Here is an 18,328-nt window from a genome sequence, read left to right as displayed (position 1 = left end):
TTAAAGGCTTAAATGAGTCTTAGGGCATCATTATAAGTTTGGCGGTCTTCAGACTACCAAACTCGCAGCGGCAGTCCGCCTGCCACACTCCTGTTGGTCCAACCCCCAAATTCAATAGTCTGCCGCCACCGCCGTGATCACGCATCCCGACGGGGTGGCGGCAGTCAAAGTCATTGTCAGCCACGCCAGTGCCCATGGCAGCACCGCCATGCTGATCACGATTTTACTTTACGCCAGCCTTTTCATGGCGGTTTCACGACTGTCGTGGGCAGTGCATGGGCCCCCCTGCCAGCACCATTGGAAAGTGCACTGTCTACTATGCTGGTGTTACTGGCAGGGGAGGTGATGAGTTGATTCGTTCCTTGCAGGAAAGGCGATGCGTTGATTTCAGGACACACAGCCCCTGTTACTTACTGCGGTGTGGGGTAGATAAGAAATTGATGCCCAGGGATGATGCGTGGAAAATCCAGATCCGCTGTGATGGAACAAAGGTGAAACAGGCGCTGCGTTGATTCTGCAGCCACAGGACTGGTGCTATGTTGATTCTTCAGCCGTAAGACAGATGCTCTATCAATTCTTCTGGTGCAGTGGGTTGATGCTTCGATTTTCTCCTTCAGATCATCAGCGTGCACCTCTAAGGGTCTGTGGTGTGGAGTTGGTGCCACTTGGCAAGTCAGGACTCTTAGCAGAAGAGCCCAGGCTCTGGCAGATGGAGTCTTTGGTGTCCCTGAGACTTCTTAACAGGAGGCAAGCTCAGTTCTAGCCCTTGGAGAACCTTGGAAAGCAGGATATGAAAAAGCAAAGTCCAGTCCTTTCGCTCCCAGGACAGAAGCAGCAAGCTGCAGGCCAGCACAACAAAGCAGCAGTCATAGTGGTAGCCCCTCATACAGCATTCATCTCTTCTTCCTGGCAGAATGTTCTCAGTCCAGAAGTGTTCTAAATCTGTGGTGTCAGAGGTCCAGTACTTCTACCCATTTCTGTCTTTGTAGTAGGCAAGCTTCAAAGAGAAGTCTTTGTAGTTCACAGGACCCTGCCTTTCCCTGCCCTGGCCCCAGACAGACTCCAGGGGCTTGGAGATTGATTTGGGTAAAGACAGGCACAGCCCTATTCAGGTGCAAGTGTCAACTCTTCCCACCACGATAACTAAGGTAGACCCATCAGGAAATGCAGGGCACACCTCAGTCCCCTATTCTTTTAACCTTGACCAAGACCCTTCCTCGATCAATAAATTGTGGGTCTTTGGAGGGTTTTTGAGTCAATTTTATTCTCATCCTTTTGCTCTCCTGTTCTTTGCTTGCCTGTAGGTAGGAATTCAGCCCTACATATCATATTACGGCACTGAGTATTAATAGAAGACCTCTGGCAAAGAGCCTCCTTTATGGGGTACCCATCAGACATTGCAGCGCCAGTCTGACGAGGAGCAAGCCCTATGATGAAGCATTACATCCACTTGGATGTGTGAGGGCATTTGCTTCTATATAAAGGAATGCCTGGTGGATTCACCTTTCTTTCTGGAACAGTGTATTCTTGTGAATCAGAATGGACAGTTTAGAACATCAGACCGCCTACTTTCTAGACTTTGGACTGGGGACTTGAAATGCCTCGCTCTTCCAGTTTCACAAAATCAAGGGAGCCTTTTCTCTACAAAGAAAAAACTATTTGTCTCTCTGACGGTGGTCTCACTTACTGCTCTACACTGATGACAAGATGCATTACACCCTCTGTGAATGTTCTTTGTTACAATATTTTTTTAATCAGTGTCCCCAGGTGACTGGATTGCACCACAGAGATGATCAACCTCCTTCCACTTCTACTACTGCATTCTGGCATTCCATAACTGCCTTGCCGGAGCTATGTTTTACTAACATTCATTATACCAGATAGTGACTGCTGTGAAGTGGTGTTCTCAACACTGTCCAACTCGCGTTTGTTCTAATCATCTCTGATTATACTTCATCACAGTTTGGTTTCCCAGCCTAGCTCTGTATTGCTTGTTAATGTGGTATTGCTTGTGTGCACCATGGTGTTCAATCAAATGAGATGGTGCACACAACCTTGATCCTAATGCAATGACACTAGAGCACTCTTACTGTTTTTTTTTTAAATTTTTTTTTTTTTTACATTTACCATGTCTTGCACACCACAGTGATCTCTCACCACCTAGATCTAAACTACGTCAACCCTCCATAATGAAATCAAACTTTTGCTCGCTGCAATTAACTGGCTTATGTGATGCCTCTTCAAAGCGCTCCGACGTGTAGTGGGAGCTTCTCAAACTCCCTAGCCATGACTACAGATTTGTTCTTAAGTTGCATGTGGATCACCGAATACCTAGCAACCTCTTGTTGGTGTAGCTGCAGTTGAGCGAGCCTTCTCTTAGTCCTGCATGCTTTCCTGGGTATAAATTCACTATCCCAAGAACTTGTGGCCAGGTTCCTGTCCCAGATTGTTCCATCACTTTTAACCTCTCCTCCTTTGGCCATTAAGGTCAGCTTCTCCTGTTGTCTTGTCCCACTAAAGCTGTCAACTTAGTGGTGTGCCCCCAAAGCAACACGACTGCCACTGTTTGAGGATGTCTATTTCACGGGGCAATTTAAAGCCACACTGGTGCTCCTTATGGATGTTACTGTCAAAGAACACTGTTGTCAGTGTTGTGTGCTGATCTCCCTTACTCTCAGAATCATGAGACAACATGAAAGTAAAGTAATCACGTAGTTTATTCACAAACTTCCCTGAAGGACCATAGGCCGCAAGCTTTTTGGTCTTTTTGGGTGATGTCTTGCGGAACAGTTAACATAGTTGACATATTTACATTTTATATTACATGCTAACGTTCTAGCTTAATGCAGAAAGAACAGATGAACAGAATGCGGAACAGATCAAACCCTTTCCACTTGGTGCTCACTCTGCCACCAGATTCATGCTAGCCTGGCTGATGAGGGGAGATAACCTGAAACCGGTCCCAGGATGTTTGTTTCCGGTCAAGGAAGGACCTGGCCTGGCAGTTCAGACTGGACTGTTCCCATGGGGTGCAGGGTCAATACTGATTTGCCTATGGCTGGGTCCAAACTGGAATGGCATGGCGAGCAAAAAAAGATGGATAAACCCCATATCTGCAAGTGGGGGTGAGTGTTTGATTTGTTCTGCATTTCGTCCATCATCTGTTCTTCTGATGGATACACCTACCTGTGGATTCCTCACCTAAAGAATTCTTCCCTCGCGCCAGCCTCAACAGAAATTTCTTCTAGCTCTGCACGTCGACGATGATGTCACAATCGCCCGACTCCTCGCGACGCCGTATGACGTCATCCAGGCAATAAGAAGCCCTCGTCGACGTGCAGACGTCAGTTCCCTTTTTTCCGTGCCTCCGAGTAATGTTTTTTCTTCGAGGCTAACAGGGAGCTACAGTTGCTTATCTGTAGGTTACAATGTCGCAGCCAAGAAAATCTGGTTTTAAGCCATGTAACCAGTGCGGGGGTCGAATGTCGGTTACTGATCCCCAAGAGAATTGCCTCTGGTGCCTTAGTTCCGACCATGAGGTCAAGTCATGCGGCTCCTGCCAGCGCATGAACCCTAAGGCGCTTAAGGAGAGAGAGGCTAAATTATTCTTGGCCTGTTCCAAGAAGAAGAAGGAAAGGCGTCATCGGAGAGAGTCCTCTTTGAAATCTTCCAGGACTCATCATCGCCATGGAGACTCTCGGCGCCGCCACGACTCCCGGTGCCGATTGAGTAGAGGACGGTCCATGTCCAGATCGGGATCTCTGTCAGCTCGACGCCGTCCGACGTGGGAGATTAGCCCGACCGTCACTCCTCCGCCTCCTACGACTCCGACTTCACCTGGATCGGTTTTTGAGGTAGATCCTCTTCAGAGGTCAGAGGGTTCTCCTGAGCAGGAGTTACCGGGCCCATCATCGGCTTCTATGCTGGCGCCGGCACAGCAGCAATATCCGGCTTTCCCGGCGCCGGGTACGGATCCTGCGGCATTTTTGAATGCCATGTTTAACATTTTTTCCACCATGGCACCTGGTGGAGGACATGCAGGTCCGTCGGGCCCTTTGGCCTTTAATTTAGGTGTTCCGGCGTCTTACAAGCCAACACCTTTCATGTCTTTTTTTTTCTTCTGCGGCTGAAGCGGCACCGATGCCCTTGACGTCGCCCAGGAGGCCTGTAACACCTGCTACGGCGCCGGTGGATTCGCCTCGGATCCAGTCCACAGTCAAGGTTCCTGTGGAGCCGGAGGGCCTGGCGTCGGATGGATCCGAGGCTCGGCGCCGGCGAAGATCTTCGGCGTTGGCCGATGCCGGGTCTCGAGTCTAGACTCCGGTCCAGACGTCTGGCTTTGCGCCTCCTGGAGGAAGAAGAGTACAACAGACAACACCTGGAGGAAGGTGAAATCTTGGAGCCTTCAGGTGATTTTCAAGGGCTGGACACTGCGAATTGTATCGATACTTCCCCTGAGTGGGGTCTGGCTTCCCCTGGGGAATGTACTGAGGAAGCTGCATCTTTTCATGCAGTGATAAGGAAGGCTGCGGGCTTCTTAGATCTTCCTCTTCCGGCTGCTGAGGTAAAGAGGAATCTTTTGACAGAGGTGCTACATCCAACTTCTGTGGTGGCAGAGCCTCTCTTGCCTTTTAATGAGGCTCTCCTGGACCCCATCAAAGACATTTGGAAGAAACCTGTGTCGTCTTCAGCTGTCAACCGGGCGGTAGCACGACGCTATCAGGCAGCTCCAGGTGACCCTGTCTTCCTCTCCAAGCACCCGACACCGGAGAGCTTAGTAGTTCAGGCTTCCTGTTCTTCCCGGTCCTCTCCTGGCTCGTTCCCCGGGACCCCTGCGGACAGGGAGTCGAAGAAAATGGACCATTCTGCAAAGAAGGCCTTTTCTTCATGTAGTATGGCCTTGAAGTCAGCTAACGCAACCTGCATTTTAGGACGTTATATCCATGCCCTTATGGAGGAAGCAAAAGGCCATCCAAACTTGTCGCAGGAAGTGTTGCAATTGCTGACGGACGCTCAGGGGGCGCGACCCAGGTGATCCAGTCTGGGTTAGACTCTTCGAACTCTGTGGCAAGGGCTATGGGCACATCCATAGTTTCGAGACGACAGGCTTGGCTGCGCTCGTCAGGCTTTTCAACGGATGTGCAGGCGACTCTCCTGGATCTGCCTTTGATGGTGAAAAACTCTTTGGGACAAAGGCAGATTCTACTCTTGAACGGTTCAAAGAAAACAGGGCCACAGCGAGGTTGTTAGGACTGCAGTTGGCTGCCTCCTCCTCCTTTAGGTCTTATAGGAGGTTTAGGGGTTTTGGACGTGGCTCCTCCTTTCCTGGCAGATTCCAGGCACCACAACAATCTGCAAGCTCCCTGCCATACAGATCCTTCAGGGGCAGGGGCAGAGTAAGTACAAGAGGAGCCACCCAGCAGCACTCTGCCTCTTCCTCTTCCTCAGGAGGGGTGCAGCAGGGAAAGCAGCCTTAGTCCTCCATCACTCCCTTTTCACTTGTCTCCGGTAGGGGGAAGACTTGCCCAATTTCTTCCAATGTGGGAGTTTATAACAACAGACTCTTGGGTCATCGACATTGTGAAGAGATGGTACGCCTTTCGGGAGTTCCCTCCTCCCTTCCCTCCCCGCCCATCCTGCTGTTCGGAAGACCATCTTCTGTTACTGCAACAGGAGGTGTTATCCCTATTGGCAAAAGGTGCAGTAGAGTTGGTTCCCGAGCAGGAGAGTGGTCAGGGCTGTTATACAAGATACTTCCTGATCCTCAAAAAGGATGGTCGGTTAAGACCAATTCTGGACTTGAGGATTTTGAATTGGTTCCTCAGGGAGGAGAAGTTCAAAATGCTAACCCTTTCACAGGTTCTTTTGGCGTTGAACGAAGGAGATTGGATGGTGTCTGTTGATTTGCAGGATGCGTATTTCCATATTCCGATCCTCAAATCTGGTCCGGTCCAAATCTCCGGTTTGTGGTGGGATCGCAGCATTATCAGTTTGCGGTCCTCCCGTTTGGTCTTACTTCAGCACCTCGAGTCTTCACAAAGGTGATGGCGGTGGTAGCGGCAGAGCTCAAAAGAAGAGGGATAGCGGTGTTTCCCTATCTGGACAATTGGTTGATAAAAGCCAAGACTCCGGAGCTCGTGCGGCATCATCTTCAGTCGACAACTCAGTTGTTGTACGACCTGGGTTTTTCAATCAATGTGCCCAAATCTCACCTGGACCCCTCTCAACGCCTCCTGTTCATAGGGGCAGTACTGGACAGGACATTGAATCAGGCCTCTCCTCCTCCCCAACGCGTTCAGGACATTCAGGCGTTGATTCCGATGTTTCGAAATGGAGCGGTAGTTCCAGTCCTCAAGGTCCTTCGTCTGCTCGGTCTGTTTGCTTCTTGCATACTGCTGGTCACTCATGCATGCTGGCACATGAGGGCTCTTCAGTGGTGCGTCCGCAGGCAGTGGTTTTAGCACAAAGGGGATTTCGAAGATTTGATTACGATCACCAGAGACACTGCGGTGGATCTTCAGTGGTGGGCAGCGGTCGACAACCTGTCGCAAGGAAGGCCGTTCTCGCTGCCACCACCAGTGGCCACAGTGGTAACGGATGCTTCCACTGTAGGGTGGGGAACTCATCTGGGGGACCTTTGGTCTCCAGTGGAACAGAGATTTCACATCAATCTTTTGGAATTGCGGGCAGTACGTCTGGCTCTCAAGGCCTTCCTCCCTTCCATTTGCAGTCAGTCAGTCAGTCCAGATCCTGACGGACAACACTACTGCGATGTGGTATATAAACAAGCAGGGAGTAGTGGGGTCGTATCTTCTCTGCAGAGAAGCTCTTCGACTCTGGTCCTGGCTTCAGGACCATAAGATTTGCTTGGTAGCACATAATTTGGCCGGAGCTCTGAACGTGCGTGCGGACGTTCTCAGTCGACGCAGCTCGGTCGACCATGAGTGGCGTCTTCATCCAGATCTGGTTCTGTACATCTTCCAGATGTGGGGGTATCCGCAGATAGATCTGTTTACAACTCAGGAGAATGCGCAGTGCCCGTTATTTTGGAGCCTCCAGTATCCGGTGCAAGGAGCTTTGGGGGACTCGTTTCAGATGTCCTGGAAGGGTCATTTGCTTTACGCGTTTCCTCCCATACCCCTGATTCCTCGAGTTCTGAGGAAGATCCGCCAAGACCGAGCCCAGGTCATCTTAATAGCTCCGGATTGGCTAAGAAGGGTGTGGTACTCAGACCTTCTCCAACTCTCTCTGTGCCCTCCGCTCCGTCTCCCTTACAGGGTGGACCTCCTCTCGCAGTCGCAGGGGCAGATTCTACACCCCCACCTCCAGAGTCTGCACCTTCATGCCTGGAGATTGAACTGGGCAATCTGAGTGCTTTTTCTCTCCCCACCAGAGGTGGTGGATGTTATTTTATCGGCCAGGCGACACTCCACCAAATCGATCTATGCAAGTCTTTGGGCTAAATTTGTATGTTGGTGTGGAGAGAACAGAATTGATCCCTTAAAGGCTCGTTTGTCTGACATATTGTCATTTGCTCTTTCCCTGGCGCAGAAGGGTTGTGCAGTTGCCACAGTTAAGGGTTATTTATCTGCACTGTCGGCTTTTCTGTGCCTCCCTGATGAGCCTTCCTTGTTTAAGTCGCCTATTGTTTTGAGGTTTGTTAAGGGACTCACTAATAAGTTTCCACCATCACCATTTGTTATGCCTCAGTGGGACCTTAATTTAGTTTTAAAAATTTTAATGGGATCTCCATTTGAACCAATGCATTCTTGTGCTTTGCGTTTGCTAGTTATCAAGACTGTTTTCCTGGTAGCCATAACATCGGCCAGAAGGGTCAGTGAGCTTCAGGCTCTTAGTGTAGAGACTCCATACCTTTCCTTCTTTAGAGACAAAGTGGTGTTAAGGACCAAGGCGGCTTTCCTCCCGAAGGTTGTTACACCCTTTCACTTGGGGCAGTCTATTACTCTCTCTTCCTTTTACCATCCGCCTCATCCATCCAAGGAGGAAGAGGCTCCACCGACTGGATCCACAAAGAGCACTGAGCTTCTATGTCGACAGGACGAAGGAGTTCAGGCAAGATGATCAGCTCTTCGTTGGATACGTGGGGAAGAGGAAAGGTAGAGCAGTCCACAAGAGAACACTATCCAGGTGGGTCATTCTCTGTATCAAAATTTGTTATTCCCTGGCAAAGAAAGAACCACCTGTGGGGCTTCATGCCCATTCCACCAGAGCTAAAGCTGCTTCTTCGGCTTTAGCTAGGGGTGTTCCTGTGGTTGATATCTGCAGGGCGGCGACTTGGGCTTCTTTCCATACTTTTGTCAAACATTATTGTTTGGACTCTGAGGTTAGGAGGGATGGCCTTTTTGCTCGCTCGGTGCTGCAGGATTTCTTGGTTTGACCATTCGGGCACCCACCTCCGGAGGTAGTACTGCTTTGGGACTCTATTCTTTAGGTGAGGAATCAACAGGTAGGTGTATCCATCAGAAGAATAAGTTACTTACCTTCGGTAACGCTTTTTCTGGTGGATACAATAACTACCTGTGGATTCCTCACGGTCCCACCCGCCTCCCCGTTGCCTGACTGGTCGTACCATGAAATCCATGGGTGAGCACCGTTTTGTCTTCTATATATGTATATACTTGAATCATGTATATAGTTGTGGACTGTATATATGCATTTCTTTCTCTGATTTGGATAGTTCAAGGAAACATGTTTAGACTTGACTGACATGTTTTGCTTTCATATAGAACAGTTGTTGCTGTTACCTTATTTTATTTTTATTGTAATCAATGTTGTGTTTTCAGTTCATGTGATTATGTTCTCTTTAAGGTCAATGTTCACCTGTTCGCCTCTATGGCATGTAAAAAATGGTGATAACTGACGTCTGCACGTCGATGAGGGCTTCTTATTGCCTGGATGACGTCATACGGCGTCGCGTGGAGTCGGGCGATAGTGACGTCATCGTCGACATGCAGAGCTATAAGAAATTTCCGTTGAGGCTGGGGCGTGGGGAGAATTCTTTAGGTGAGGAATCCACAGATAGTTATTGTATCCACCAGAAAAAGCATTACCGAAGGTAAGTAACTTATTCTTTTTGCATTTGTTGCCCTAAGTGGGAAGGATATGCCCGTCTGTGGGTCCCGTACTCACTGTGTCACAGGATTCAAGCTAGCCTGGCTGATTAGGGCAGTACCCCAAAACCGGTCCCAAGATGCTTGTTTCTAGTCCAGGGAGGATCTGGCCTGGCAGTTCTGGCTGGACTGTTCCCATGGGTAACAGGGTCAAGACTGATTTGCATTTGTCTGGGTCATTGTGAGCAAAAAAACGATGGATTAAACCCAGATATGTGACTGGGGGTGAATGTTTGATTTGTTTCGCATTCTGTCCATCATCTGTTCTTTTAACATTCCAACTTAAGAAATGTCATTGGATTATCTAAGCACATTCTGTGTTACCAAGAAACTCAGTGCACAAATAATTTTTGTGTTTTCTCTTTCCAGCACCTACATGTGTAGTGACTGTGTGCTACTTTTTTCTTTTCAGTTAAAGAAAAGCTCACAGCAGACCCTGATAGCGAAATTGCCACAACAAGTCTACGAGTATCGTTGCTGTGCCCTGTAAGTAAAGTTTCATTGTGAATAAGATTTTTTTTATATATATTTATTTTTTTACATTTTGCATACGTTATGCATAAAGTAAAGGACCTCCGAACCCCCGTGCATATTTGAATGTTGTTTTTTGGGTCGCTCCACATAGGACTGGTAGATGAAGTAATCTCATGGCAGTAAGACACATTATTATAAAAGACACTTGTGTGAGATATGGTTTGCATCACAGATGTGCAAGCTATGGTTTGTAGAGCTGATCAGTACTGGGAAACAAAGGAGTTTTCAGTCTTATTTTGCAACCATAGCTGAACTTGAGCTGTGACTTTAAGTGAATGGCCTTTAAAACATACACTAAGGTTTTATGACCACAGTTAACTATAACTTCATATTAGCTATGTTTTTTTTAGATGAAAAGGTAAAAATGTGCTAAAACTGGTGGTTGTGTGTGTGTATATATATGTGTGTGTATATATGTGTGTGTGTGTGTGTGTGTGTGTGTGTATATATATATTTATGTTCGATGGCATGTGTAGCTGCAGACACTCATGCTGTGCACATCCCGCCATCTGGTGTTGGGCTCGGAGTGTTACAAGTTGTTTTTCTTCGAAGAAGTCTTTTCGAGTCACGAAATCGAGGGACTCCTCCCATTTCGACTCCATTGCGCATGGGCGTCGACTCCATCTTAGATTGTTTTTTTTCCGCCATCGGGTTCGGACGTGTTCCTTTTCGCTCCGTGTTTCGGGTCGGAAAGTTAGTTAGAATCTCTGAAAAATCATCGGTATTGTTTGCGTTCGGTATCGGGTTAGTTACAACAGATCGACACCGACATTTGAAGAGCTCCGGTGGCCCTTCGGTTTTTTTTTCGATCCCCCGTCGGGGCCTGGTCGGCCCGGCCACGTGTCTCTTCAAGGCTGATGGAACGGACCCCATTCCGCTTCTGTCAAAAATGCCATAACAAGTATCCATATACAGATCAGCACCTGGTCTGTAACTTGTGTTTGTCGCCAGAACACAAGGAGTATACTTGTGAAGCCTGTCGAGCGTTTCGGTCCAGAAAGACACTAAGAGACCGAAGAGCAAGAAGACTGCAAATGGCGTCAGCGCCGACAGGAACAGGCCGTTTCAAGGAGGATGAAGAAGCATTCTCCGTCCACGAATCGGACTCCGATGAGGTCGATCCCGAGGAAACGCCAAAAACCGTGAGTAAGACGTCGAAACAAAAAACTCACGAAAAAACGACTAAAGCCCAGGGGACGCCACCGCCAACAGGCCATGGCTTAACCCGAAAAATAGGTGACCAATCATCGGCACCAAAAAAGGGCACGCTGGTGACAAAGTGATCCGACTCCGGTCGAGATACCGCCACGCAGCAATCTCGGAACCGAGAATAGTGGCTCCGAGCAGATTCGGCACTGAGAAAGCGGCACCGAAATGGGTACGCACCGAGAGACCACGACGTCGGAACCGAAAAGAGCAGCCGAAAAGGTTTCAATACCGAAACATCCGGCCTCTGAACCGAAAACAAGTTCCTACACTGAGGAACAAGGACTGTCCACACAAATGAAGACACATAGATTTGGACAGGAATTGGAGGCAATAGAGCCGGACTACACACAAAGAAGGCTCCATATCCAAAAAGAAATAGGGAAGATCAGTACTCTCCCTCCAATTAGAATGAAACGCAAACTTGCCTTCCAAGAAAAAGACAAGCAGCCACAAGCAAAGGTGGCTAAACAAGTAACCCCGCCACCATCTCCACAACGCTCTCCGCAACCATCACCAGTAGCCACTCCACCAATGATGCAATCACCAACGCATACAACAATGAGTCAAGATGACACTGACGCATGGGACCTTTATGACGCACCAGTGTCAGATAATAGTCCAGAATGTTATCCAGCTAGACCGTCGCCACCAGAGGATAGTACAGCATACGCACAGGTGGTGTCGAGAGCAGTGGCATTTCATAATGTCAGCCTGCATACAGAGCCCTTTGAAGACGACTTCCTTTTTAACACACTGTCGTCCACACACAGCCAATACCAGAGTCTCCCCATGCTCCCCGGAATGTTAAAACACTCCAAACAAGTGTTTGAGGAGCCTGTAAAAGGAAGGGCCATTACTCCAAGAGTGGAGAAAAAATATAAACCGCCACCAACAGACCCCGTTTACATCACACAACAACTAACACCGGACTCAGTTGTAGTAGGGGCAGCGCGCAAGAGAGCGAACTCACATACTTCAGGAGATGCACCACCTCCAGATAAAGAAAGTCGAAAATTCGACACAGCAGGCAAAAGGGTAGCAGCGCAGGCAGCAAACCAGTGGCGTATTGCAAATTCACAGGCTTTGCTGGCCAGATACGATAGGGCCCATTGGGACGAAATGCAACACTTTATAGAACATTTGCCCAAGGAGTTCCAAAAGCGTGCGCAGCAAGTTGTAGAAGAAGGACAGAGTATCTCCAACAATCAGATACGGTCAGTAACAGATGCTGCAGATACAGCTGCTAGAACTGTCAACACAGCAGCAACAATAAGGAGACATGCATGGCTGTGTACATCAGGATTTAAACCAGAAATACAGCAAGCTGTGCTGAATATGCCATTCAACGGACAGTTGTTTGGGCCGGAGGTGGACACTGCGATTGAAAAACTGAAAAAAGATACGGACACGGCCAAAGCCATGGGCGCACTCTACTCCCCACAGAGCAGAGGCACATTTAGAAAGACAGTTTCGAGGGGGGTTTCAAAGACAAAGCATAGAACCCACAACCTCACAAACAAGACCCACTTACCAGAGCCAGTATCAGCGGGGAAGTTTTCGGGGACAATTTAGAGGGGGACAATTTCAAAAGAATAGAGGAAAGTTCCAAAGTCCCAAAACTCCTCAAACCAAACAGTGACTTCCAAGTCACAAATCCCCAACACACAACACCTGTGGGGGGGAGACTAACCAAGTTTTAAAAACATTGGGAAGAAATAACAACAGACACTTGTGTCCTAGCAATTATCCAACATGGTTATTGCATAGAATTTCTCAAATTCCCTCCAAACGTCCCACCGAAAACACACAATATGTCGAAACAACATATAGATCTTCTAGGACTAGAAGTTCAGGCTTTGCTACTGAAAGAAGCAATAGAATTAGTACCAAACCAACAAAAGGGGCCAGGAGTTTACTCTCTGTATTTTCTCATACCCAAAAAAGACAAAAGTCTAAGACCTATTCTATATCTCAGAACATTAAATACTTACATCAAATCAGATCACTTTCACATGGTGACATTACAGGACGTAATCCCACTGCTCAAACAACAAGACTACATGACAACACTAGACTTAAAGGATGCATATTTCCATATACCGATACATCCTTCACACAGAAAGTACTTAAGGTTTGTATTCCAAGGGGTACATTACCAATTCAAGGTGTTGCCATTCGGAATAACAACTGCACCAAGAGTTTTTACAAAATGCCTGGCAGTAGTAGCCGCACATATCAGAAGGCAGCAAATACATGTATTTCCGTACCTAGACGATTGGTTAATCAAGACCAGCACGCTACAGCAGTGTTCACAACACACAAAGTACGTCATAGAAACCCTGCACAAGTTAGGTTTCACAATCAACTACACAAAGTCACACCTTCTGCCATGTCAAACACAGCAATACTTAGGGGCGACAATCAACCCAGCAAAAGGGATTGCCACTCCAAGTCCACAAAGGGTTCAGGCTTTTCACAATGTAATACAGGCCATGTATCCAAAACAAAAGATACAAGTCAAAATGGTGATGAAACTACTAGGCATGATGTCCTCATGCATAGCCATTGTCCCAAACGCAAGGTTACACATGAGGCCCTTACAACAGTGCCTAGCATCACAATGGTCACAAGCAGAGGGTCAACTTCTAGATCTGGTGTTGATAGACCGCCAAACATACACCTCGCTTCAATGGTGGAACAGTATAAATTTAAACCAAGGGCGGCCTTTCCAAGACCCAGTGCCACAATACGTGATAACAACAGATGCCTCCATGATAGGGTGGGGAGCACACCTCAATCAACACAGCATCCAGGGACAATGGGATAATCAGCAAAAACAGTTTCACATAAATCACTTAGAACTATTAGCAGTATTTCTAGCGCTGAAGGCATTTCAACCCATAATAAGCCACAAACACATTCTTGTCAAAACAGACAACATGACAACAATGTATTACCTAAACAAACCGGGAGGGACACACTCAACACAGTTGTGTCTCCTGGCACAGAAAATATGGCATTGGGTGATTCACAACCACATTCGCCTAATAGCACAATTTATTCCAGGAATTCAGAACCAGTTAGCAGACAATCTCTCTCGGGATCCCCAACAGATCCACGAATGGGAGATACACCCACAAGTACTAAACACTTACTTCTAGAAGTGGGGAACACCACAAATAGATCTATTTGCAACAAAAGAAAACGCAAAATGCCAAAACTTCGCATCCAGGTTCCCACAAGATCAGTCTCAAGGCAATGCATTATGGATGAGCTGGTCAGGGATATTTGCTTACGCTTTTCCCCCTCTCCCACTCCTTCCATATCTGGTAAACAAATTGAGTCAAAACAAACTCAAACTCATACTAATAGCGCAATCATGGGCAAGACAACCGTGGTACACAACACTACTAGACCTCTCAGTAGTACCTCATGTCAAACTACCAAACAGACCAGATCTGTAACACAACACAAACAACAAATCAGACATCCAAATCCAGCATCGCTGAATCTAGCCATTTGGCTCCTGAAGTCCTAGAATTCGGACACCTAGACCTTACACAAGAATGTATGGAGGTCATAAAACAAGCTAGAAAACCTACCACTAGACATTGCTATGCAAATAAGTGGAAAAGATTTGTTTATTACTGTCATAATAATCAAATTCAACCCTTACACGCATCTGCCAAAGACATCGTAGGATACTTGTTACATTTGCAAAAGTCAAAGCTAGCTTTTTCATCCATAAAAATACATCTTACCGCAATTTCAGCTTACCTGCAAATTACGCACTCAACTTCACTATTTAGGATTCCAGTCATAAAAGCATTTATGGAAGGCCTAAAGAGAATTATACCACCAAGAACACCACCAGTTCCTTCATGGAACCTCAACATTGTCTTAACACAACTCATGGGTCCACCTTTTGAGCCCATGCACTCTTGTGAAATGCAATACTTAACATGGAAAGTTGCATTTTTAATTGCCATCACATCTCTAAGAAGAGTGAGTGAGATTCAAGCGTTTACCATACAAGAACCATTCATTCAAATACACAAGCATAAAGTAGTTCTACGGACAAATCCTAAATTTTTACCAAAAGTTATATCACCATTCCACTTGAATCAAACAGTGGAATTACCAGTGTTCTTCCCAAAGCCAGACTCCGTAGCTGAGAGAGCACTACATACATTAGACATCAAGAGCGTTAATGTACTACATTGACAGAACAAAACTAATTCGGAAAACAAAACAATTATTTGTTGCTTTCCAAAAACCTCATACAGGAAATCCAATTTCTAAACAAGGCATTGCTAGATGGATAGTTAAGTGTATTCAAAGCTGCTATCTTAAAGCAAAAAGAGAACTGCCTATTACACCAAAAGCACACTCAACTAGAAAGAAAGGTGCTACCATGGCCTTTCTAGGTAATATTCCAATGACCGAAATATGTAAGGCAGCTACATGGTCTACGCCTCATACATTTACCAAACACTACTGTGTAGATGTGTTAACGGCACAACAAGCCACAGTAGGTCAAGCAGTACTACGAACATTGTTTCAAACAACTTCAACTCCTACAGGCTGAACCACCACTTTTGGGGAGATAACTGCTTACTAGTCTATGCACAGCATGTGTATCTGCAGCTACACATGCCATCGAACGGAAAATGTCACTTACCCAGCGTACATCTGTTCGTGGCATTAGTCGCTGCAGATTCACATGCGCCCACCCGCCTCCCCGGGAGCCTGTAGCCGTTTAGAAGTTGATCTTGAACATTTGTACATTTGTAAATATATTAATTTAAACTACATTATGTACATAGGTATTCACTCCATTGCATGGGCACTATTACTAGTATACACAACTCCTACCTCACCCTCTGCGGGGAAAAACAATCTAAGATGGAGTCGACGCCCATGCGCAATGGAGTCGAAATGGGAGGAGTCCCTCGATCTCGTGACTCGAAAAGACTTCTTCGAAGAAAAACAACTTGTAACACTCCGAGCCCAACACCAGATGGCAGGATGTGCACAGCATGTGAATCTGCAGCGACTAATGCCACAAACAGATGTACACTGGGTAAGTGACATTTTCCATATATATATATATATATATATATATATATATATATATATATATATATATATATATATATTTATTTTTGATGGCATGTGTAGCTTCAGATACACATGCTATGCATATCTCTTCCGACATCTAATGTTGGGCTCGGAGTGTTACAAGTTGTTTTTCTTCGAAGAAGTCTTTTCAGAGTCAAGGGAACGAGTGACGACTCCTCTCGGTTCCAATGCACTTGGGCATTGACTCCATTGTTAGATGGTTTTTTTCCTGCGGGCGGGTTTGGACGTGTTTATATATATATATATATATATATATATATATAGTTCAATGGCATTTGTAGCTGTAGATACACATGCTTTGCTTAAGTCCGCCATCTAGTGTTTACGATTCACGGTATCAAGAGACTCCTCTCTGTGATTCTGCACATGGGCATCGAGTCCTTTGTTAGATTATGTTCTTTCCGCTGTCTGGTTTGGACATGTTTCCTCTTGCTATGGTATTATCTGAACTTCTCTCTTCCTTTCTAGAAACATCGGTACAGTTTAGATTGCATTTTCCACTCTTCTAGTTGATCCGATTGTAATCGTCGGGGTTGATTACACGCCCTTAGGGGCGACCTTGCCCTTTCCAGGCCTACATCGACACGCTGTAGTTGAACATTGTTAGGCTGATGGAACGGACTCAGTTTCGCTTTTGCCCTCGGTGTCACGCCAAATTTCCCTACACCGACCAACATTTGGTGTGCGATCTCTGCCTTTTCTCCAGATCACAGAGAAGAAAACTGTAACTCTTGCCGGTCGTTTCAATCCAAAAAGACTCTTAGGGATCGAAGACTGCATAAAATGGAGATGGCATCCAAGTCCTCAGAACACACACCTGACATCTTCGGGGATGAACACGTGCAAGAATAATTAGCTGAGTGTGCAACCGTTTCCATCGCATACTCCAATTCGGATCGAGATTCTGATGTCGACACCCAATCCATCCCACCGGTGCAGTACGTGAGTACACCAGCTCTGTCCCACCACCCAAAGACAGTTAAAAAGACTTCTGTGTTTGTCTTCGGTCCTCCACTGCCTTCGAGCCATGGTCAGACCTGAAAAATACATTTGGATGACCAACCCTCGGGTTCGCCACCCAAACAAAAGACCAGGGTGCATTTGGTACACAGCAAACAACATGCTACATCTGTTTTGGTACTGAGCCGAAAATCTGACTCTTCCACCTTGGAGCCGAAAAAGTAACAGTGGTTTCGGAGCTGGCATTTTTGGCTCGACCCAAGCATTCGGTATCCAAACTTTCAGAGCTGAAACCTGTTGGTGGCAGATATGCTCCAGCTACTGAGGAGTCACCAGACATCCAGTCCATATTGGAGGTTATGGACGCCAATCAGTGCAAGATCCATATATATAAGGACACAAGAAGGATCATAGCCTCTCCTCCTCCAACAATCAAAAGAAAATTAAGTTTTCACAAAACTTTAGAAGCTGGGCCTCCACCTACTAAAGTATTTAAACAAAAGGAGAAACAAAAGGTAGCACAGCAGCCTTCACCTCCACATTTTCAGTCTCTTCCTGGTTCTCCACCACCTTCACTTACACAATTTTCCCCACATTCCTGTTTCACCATATAGTGATGGTTTATACGATCCTCAAGAGGATGTAGATCCAGGGGATATATATGAAACAGATCCCATTCTTCCCAGTGATCTCGATTTATACCCAGCAAGGCCATCTCTCCCTGAAAATACCACTGCTTGTAGTCAGGTTATAGCCAGGGCAGCTGCGTATCATAATGTACAATTACATACAGATCCAATTGAGGATGATTTTGTTTTTGTTTTAACACCTTAACGTCTACTCACAAAGAGTATCAGTGTCTCCCTATGCTCCCAGGCATGTTTAAACATGCCAAAGGTATTTTTAAAGAACCAGTAAAAACAAGAATCATTACAGCTAGGGTCGATAAGAAATATAAACCTGCATCCTCTGATCCAGTTTTTATTAACAAACATCTACCACCTGACTCTATAGTGGTCAGTGCAGCAAGAAAGTGAGCCAATAGCCAGTCTACAGGGGATGCTCCTCCCACAGACAAAGAGAGTCGCAAATTTGATCCAGCAGGTAAAAGAGTGGCAACTCAAGATGCAAACCATTGGAGGATTGCAAACTCTCAAGCACTCCTAGCAAGGTACGACAGAGCTCATTGGGGTCAGATGGAAGAATCAGAAAAGGCCACAAAAAATAGTAGCGGGAGAGCAGGCTATTTCTAATAACCATATCAGATCCGCTGTAGATGCAGCAGATACAGCAGCAAGGGGAGTCAACACCTGCATCATTATTAGAAGACATGCATGGCTAAGGGTTTCAGA

The 18,328-nt window shown here is 46.4% G+C and overlaps 1 protein-coding gene across 2 annotated transcripts in view; it reads left to right on the top strand.

Annotated features, from left to right (window-relative positions):
• The window catches only part of PIAS2 (protein inhibitor of activated STAT 2), a 325,889-nt gene that overhangs the window by 114,129 nt on the left and 193,432 nt on the right, over positions 1-18,328 (top strand). For both annotated transcript variants that reach the window (XM_069218886.1, XM_069218889.1), the window contains exon 8: positions 9,544-9,617. In XM_069218886.1, the coding sequence (XP_069074987.1) occupies positions 9,544-9,617 (74 nt within the window). The remainder of the gene's footprint in view (positions 1-9,543; positions 9,618-18,328) is intronic.

This window comes from Pleurodeles waltl, chromosome 1_1 (genome assembly GCF_031143425.1).
Source record: "Pleurodeles waltl isolate 20211129_DDA chromosome 1_1, aPleWal1.hap1.20221129, whole genome shotgun sequence".
NCBI classification, from domain to species: domain Eukaryota; kingdom Metazoa; phylum Chordata; class Amphibia; order Caudata; family Salamandridae; genus Pleurodeles; species Pleurodeles waltl.
Note: the sequence above shows the minus strand (reverse complement) of the source record. Positions and strands in the feature narration are given on the sequence as shown.